This window comes from Mycetomoellerius zeteki, unplaced genomic scaffold, assembly GCF_001594055.1.
Source record: "Mycetomoellerius zeteki isolate Tzet28-1 unplaced genomic scaffold, Tzet1.0 scaffold1070, whole genome shotgun sequence".
Taxonomy (NCBI): Eukaryota; Metazoa; Arthropoda; class Insecta; order Hymenoptera; family Formicidae; genus Mycetomoellerius; species Mycetomoellerius zeteki.
The window spans coordinates 1-6,928 of record NW_017255987.1 but is presented as its reverse complement, the minus strand read 5'-3'; the positions used below and the strand labels follow the sequence as shown (position 1 = coordinate 6,928).

The following is a 6,928-nucleotide window of genomic DNA, read 5'->3' as shown; positions in this document are numbered from 1 at the left end:
GAGCTGCCATAGCCAGACAACCTCCTGGAACTCACATTCCAGTATTCATTCCTAGTTCTCCCTTTCTTTACCTAGTTCTGATCGACCTTTTCAATGACCTTTTCCCTCCTTCCACTATCATAATTAAAGAAATTCAATAACCAACATGTATCGCCTCACCATATATATACAAATATAGACTCACGCTCGCACTATGTCTACATTCTCTAGCGGCACAAATATTCCTATTATTTTACAATCGGCCAGCGATTTTTGAAATCATTTATTGTAACGTACAGATAACCGAGTTGTATTAATTGTAACATGAATATAAAATTAAATTTTACAATAAACTATAGAAATAATTTATTAATACTTCTAAGCGCGTATTGTTAAGCTGTAATTTATGTTTAGTAATAAATTAGAATATTGTTAAGATGATTGTTCTCCTTTCATTTTAAAAAACCAAAAACGACCTCGTACTCCATCACTTTTCAAAGATCGCACGTGGTCCAGTCCCGAGTTATAGGGATTAGGTTCCTTGACTCGAAATCAGGACCGACATACCCACTGCTCGTAGGAAACAGGTGTTATAGCGTCCCTTCGGGACGTTGACCCATATTCCGGAGCGATAAGAAGTGCGTCCGACTCTCAGGTATTCGCCTCTGCGCGTATACTTGTGAGATAAAGTCTGCACGTTCTTCCATCTTCATCCTTGTCTCTCCCATTCGATTTCAAATTTCCAAGGGCTTGGACGTAACAAACAGAGTAAAATTGGGGGCTCGTCCGGGATGATAAATACGATTTTTGTGAGTAAGTATACGAGGTCTACATCTGATAAAAGTGAAGTTAATGATCTTTATAAAACCGCTATAGAGAATCAGGGCAAGTCTAAACACAATAAACCAACAATACACACATCCACTCCTGCGTCCTCTAAGTCTACGCATAACCAAATTGACTTTTCACTGGACGACTCTGACATTAACAAAGATCTGTTTAAAACTTTAACACTTGTCTCCGACATTTCCGAAGATACAACAATTCAACCGGCAACAGAAATTGAATATCCCCCTAAGTCAAAAGTAAATAAAATGATGGCGAATCCGAATCCTTTCGCTACATTAAAGTACGCGGTCGAAGCCATCCCTTTCTTCGACGGCACAAATATCCCGTTAATATACTTTATTGAGGGATGTGAAGAAGCGAAATCCATGTTGTCTACGGAAGCTAAATCTCAATTCACAGTTATTAGAACCAGAATTGTGGGTGAAGCACGCCGTATAATCCAAGATCAAAATTTTGACAGTGTATCTCAATTAACAAAATATCTAGAGCAAGTTTATGGCCCCTCGAAAAACATTTATCAGTTACAAGGAGAATTAGGTAGCACCTATGAAAAGGGCGAGGAAGATGTAGTTACTTCCGCAAATCGAGTTAAAATTCTAGGAAAACAAATATTAAAGATCCACAAAGATTCAAGAAACAAAGATATCAAATCATCATTAGAGAAAGATATGTGTAAATGTTTCATTAGTGGGTTAAAACCGGAGATCGAACAGAGAATAGCGAGAAATTTAAATGTTCAAGAGATCGTAGCTGATGTGTTAAGAATAGAAAGAGAGCTCCGCTCTATGACAGATTTACGACAAGGGCACAGTAACACAGCGGGTAAAATACCAGATACTGTTAGATTACGTGAAACGTGTCAAATTTGCTATAAAGAGGGGCATTCGGCCTCTAATTGTAGAAGAATAGTTAATTTAGAAAATGAAATCTTAATATGTCAAATTTGCAAAAAACGTGGGCATAGCGCCGATAAATGTCGGCTCCGCGATCCTCGAACTCACAGATCTGTTAATGTAATACAAGGAAACAATATTATTTGTCAACTGTGCTCAAAGTCTGGTCACAATGCTAAATTTTGTAAAACAAACAGTAACAATACTAATAACAATAATCAGAATAAGCCCTCGGTAATCTATCAATGGTGCGACAAGCCAGGTCATTCGGCTAATAATTGTTGGAAGAAGCAAAATGACCAACGTAATTCGGGAAATAAAGAAAAAACTGTTTGTCAGATCTGCAACAATTTTGGACATATTGCCAAAGATTGTCGATCTAGAATAGGACAGAATACAATATCCTCAAGCTCGCTATTCTGTCGCTACTGTAAGGAACAAGGGCATTTCCTCGACAACTGCGAGTTACACATCGCAAGTAACAATAGAAGACGAGTAAGCAATCAGGGAAACTCCGACGGCCCCTCGAAGCCGGGTGTGCAACAGGGGACCGAACGGGCCTCACACCCGCCGTCATCACAAAAAACCCAGTAGAAAAAAACGCGTCCGAAGTACAACCGGTAACAGTAAATCTCGATAGACATAGTCGTGTGCCTACCGTTCAGATAAGGCTTCACAAAACCACTCCAGATATAACGTTTATGTTAGATATCGGTTCCGGGCCAAATATAATTAAAGAAAATCTTGTACCTAAAGGAAGCACTGTCAATCATAGCAATATATTAAAACTAAACGGGATAAACGAATATCCTGTTTATACTCTTGGAGAGATCACTTTACCGCTTTTCGAAAATAAAGTAACCTTTCATATTGTATCAAACGATTTTCCCATTACACAGTCAGACATACTGGGTAATGATTTTTTTTTACAGACTTTCTCAAAAATAGATTACGCGAAGAGTTATTTAGATATATCAGGAATTACCATACCCTTCTTTTTTCCAGAAACCATTGCAGCTTCTCCACGATCAGAATCATCGTTTTATGTAAAGATAGAAAATCCTGAAATTAAAATAGGATATATTCCAAAATTAAAGATAGCTCATGGAATTTATTTAGAAGACACTATAGTAGAAAATGTTTCTGGAAAGCATATCTGAACGTTATAAGTACTCTGGACGAAGAAGTGGAGGTCTAGGTACCAACTTTGCGCTTAAAACCTTTAGACGAATTATTTAATGATCACAATTCAAACATCGAAGCGCAAGGTAATCAAACGGAAGCAGTAGATAGGCAAATTGATTTCACGTATCCGATAGATAACCAACGGCATTGCGAAATACTTAACAAGCAAGGCAGATTCAAAAGAATGACGAAGACGAAAAAATAAATAATAATAAAGATATATTATTGAAGCAAAAGGATATAGAAATTGCAACTGAAGAGAATTCTGTATTAATTAACTGCACTGCCCAGAGTAAGGGCGAGAATAAAATTAAAAGAAAAAACAAAGGTATTATGAGAGAAGATAAGATACTAAATAAAAATTCCAATCTAGAGAAAGGTCTTCAAACCTTCTCCGAGACTCTAGATTCCCAAATCCTTGGAGGGGGAAGTTACCAAACTCCTTCTGAAAATCCAATTGATTCTAAAATCCTTGGAGGGGGAAATTTCCAAACCTCCTGAAAATCTAATTGATTCCAAAATCCTTGGAGGGGGAAGTTACCAAACCCATCCTGAAAATTTAATTGATTCCAAAATCCTTGGAGGGGGAAATTTCCAAACCTCTCCCGAAAACTTATATCCTAGAATTCCAGAGGAAAGTTTCAGTACCTCTCTGGTAAATTCTACTCCTGTCGATTGCGAGGAGGAAAGTAACCTCACTACGCAATACGACTCAATCCTATTTAAAGGAATCAAAAGTCAGGGACTCCTTAATGTCCTTAGAAAAAATGAAATTCCCGAGGGTTGGAATCACCCTGGATGATTGTTTTGTATGAATGAGCACAGCGCAAAATGTTTGAGTATGTATCTATTTATTCTCCGTTCATTCAGAGTCACTTGCACATAACTATTGTCCGCGCGACATTAATGTTCGTTTGTCGATCGCGTGTCACTATGATCCACGTGTGGATTATCGATTCTTGACAAGGCGAACCTTGCCGATTGTAAGCCGAATTTATCGGTCCTCGACAACGCCTAGAGGTGCTAACACCTTGAGTCGATGGAACCGATGCGGACACGCGAAACGCCTGAGACCGTCGTCTTGGTTCGCGTTAGACTCATGTCGAGCACGGAGAGCAGAAGGACCTTATGTCACGGTCAGAGGACGACTGAAGTCCCCTCCTCAGAGATCGAGCGTATTCGTTGCGATCCCGGGAAAAACCCGAATCTGATTGGTCCCATAGATCACAGACCGCCGCGGAGAAAAAGACAGCGATAGCGAAATGCCGATAAGCGGCGAAAAAACATGTGGTAACGCGCACGGCTCTGGGACCGAGCCGAAAGCTCTGTGATGTACGCCGCGTCCTTCTGCTCCTTGAATTTTGTCGTGCTCGTGAATCGTATGTGTATATATGCGTATATATGCGTATGGGTGTATATATGTGTTAGTATGTGTGTGAGTCGTCCGCCCTTGCCTTATTTTACGTTGTGCACAACTTATAGCGCTCATCTACGCAACATACTCCCCTCGTTGAGAGTGTTAACGATCAATCTAATTTGATGTGAATGATCTGTTGTGAGTACGCTTGACTTATAAAATAGAATCGGCCTTATGCTAATGATGGAGTGATTACGCTTGTTCCATTGGTAATGGACAGAGACTCTTGACTGGTCTCATAATCTCTCCAGATGTTGTTGTAATGGAGACGGTTCTAATTACGTCGTCCTGGTCTGGAAACAGTTTTGTGATTCGGCCTAACATCCACTGCGTGCAGGGAATCCGTTTGTCTTTGATCAGAACTATGGTTCCAATCTTCAATTGTGGGCCGTCTTTGGTCCACTTGTGGCGTATTTGGAGTTCGTTAAGGTATTCCAGATACCATCGTGCCCAGAAGTCTTGTCTAACCTTTGTAATGTGTTGCCAGGTAGACAGACGATTAGCTGGAACACAAGTTAAATCTCCCTCCGGGAGGGCCGTTAGAGGCTTGCCAATCAGACAGTGAGCTGGTGTTAAAACGGACATATCATTGGGATCAGACGAAAGTGTGGTAATTGGCCTAGAATTTAAAATCCCCTCGACTTCGGCGACAAACGTATTTAGTTCTTCGAACGTGAATAAGGAGTCTCCTACCACGCGTCGAAAATGATGTTTAAATAATTTTACAGTGCTCTCCCAAAGTCCACCGAAATGTGGTGCTGCCGGAGGAATAAAATGCCATACTATACGACGGTCGCTCGCGAATTTGTTTATCCGATGCTTGTGATTTTCGGAGTTAAGCAAGGCGTATACTTCCTTTAATTGATTACTGGCACCGACGAAGTTCGTGCCATTGTCGGAGTATATATGCTCCGGTAATCCTCGTCTCGCGGCGAAACGTCGTAGCGCGGCTAAAAATCCGTCGGTTGTCAGATCGGAAACGATCTCAAGATGTACGGCTTTAACAGACATGCACACAAATATACAAACATATACCTTAATTCGTGTCTTGTTCCGGAATTTTCGCTCCTTAATATAAAAGGGCCCACAGAAATCGATACCGGTATTAGAAAATGGAATTGCCTCACTTACGCGCACTGCGGGGAGGTTTCCCATTTTGGGCTGAACGTTGTTAGAGTCGAATCTAAAGCACCGTACGCATGTGCGAATTACTTTGCGCACTTGATTTCTACCATCGAATACCCAGAACCTCTGACGCATGGCAGCTAACGTGTGCTGAATACCTGCGTGATAATTTGATTCATGTATTTCTCGAATGATGATGTCAGTTAAAGGGTTACGGCTTGGGAGGAGGATCGGATGCTTCTGAGCAAAAGACAGATTTGATCCCTGCAGACGACCTCCAACTCTGATGATACCATCTTGGTCTAGAAATGGATTTAAACCGGCAATTCTATGTTTAATGACGCGACTTTTATTTTCAAGCTCTTTAATTTCCCTTTGAAATTGAGATGATTGCAATTTTTTCAAAATCTGTAACTCGGCTTCAGAGATTTCCTTGTTACATAACGCTTCCTTATATTTATTGGCGGGACGAAAACGGCGACAGTACGCGACAATTCTACACAATTTAGCGTAAGATGAAAATCTATAGAAGATTTCTAGATTGCCCGCCGTCGTCGTTAAACAGGTGTTCTTTTTTAATTCAGGAATTTCGCAACTTTGTGCGATATCATTAGGCCATTGATTCTCATTGTCGATTAACCACGAAGGGCCTGCCCGCCACGTTTGATTTTGTAAGAAAACGAGAGGAAGTTGGCCTCTTGAGACCGCATCCGCGGGATTATCTTTTGTGCGGATATGTTTCCACTCTACTGTCTCAGTAAGATCTCGAATCTCCGTGACTCGATTAGCTACAAACGTCTTAAGTTGATGTATTTCAGTCTTGAGCCAATGCAGCACTATGGTCGAATCGCACCAAAAAACTACTCTGTTAGGAACGAAATTTAACGTATCGATTACTTCATGGTATAATCGTGCTAACAATAATGCTCCGCAGAGCTCAAGACGTGGAATGGTCACGGGCTTTAACGGCGCAACTCGCGATTTGGCGCATAATAAACGCGATAACACGGCGTCCTGATTGTTCTTTGAGCGTACGTAAATACAAACGCCATATCCGACCCTGCTAGCGTCACAAAAGCCATGAATCTGTATATTAGAGTGATTTTCTATTAACAACTTACGATCGAAGGAAATGTGGTCCATTAATTCCCATTGACGCGTAAACTCGGACCATTCATTGAGAATAATTCGCGGAACGGGCTCATCCCACTGGATTCCGCACCGCCACACGTCTTGCATCAGCCTCTTGGCGAATAGTATAACCGGGCCTAATAAGCCTATAGGATCAAAAATTTTCGCGATTTCCGATAACACTCTACGCTTTGTCACCTGCTCGAAACCTTTAATTGGGTTAGTAGTATAGGAAATTTGGTCGTCTCGCGTGTTCCACATTATGCCTAATGTTTTTAATGCCCGATCTGCATTTAAAGTAAAACTCGTGTGTAGTGCATTGGCCTCCAAATCGTTTATGATGCGTTCG

At 40.9% G+C, this 6,928-nt stretch overlaps 1 protein-coding gene across 1 annotated transcript; it reads right to left on the bottom strand.

The window, feature by feature from the left end:
* Positions 1-4,515: 4,515 nt before the first annotated feature.
* Positions 4,516-6,840, bottom strand: LOC108725115 (uncharacterized). Its single transcript, XM_018451911.1, has one exon. The coding sequence runs from the start codon at positions 6,838-6,840 to the stop codon at positions 4,516-4,518; it is 2,325 nt and encodes a 774-aa protein (XP_018307413.1).
* Between the last annotated feature and the right edge of the window lie 88 nt (positions 6,841-6,928).

Excerpts from the sequence above, each read along its gene's own strand:
- LOC108725115 (XM_018451911.1), bottom strand. The coding sequence starts at position 6,840 with ATGTGGAACACGCGAGACGACCAAATTTCCTATACTACTAACCCAATT.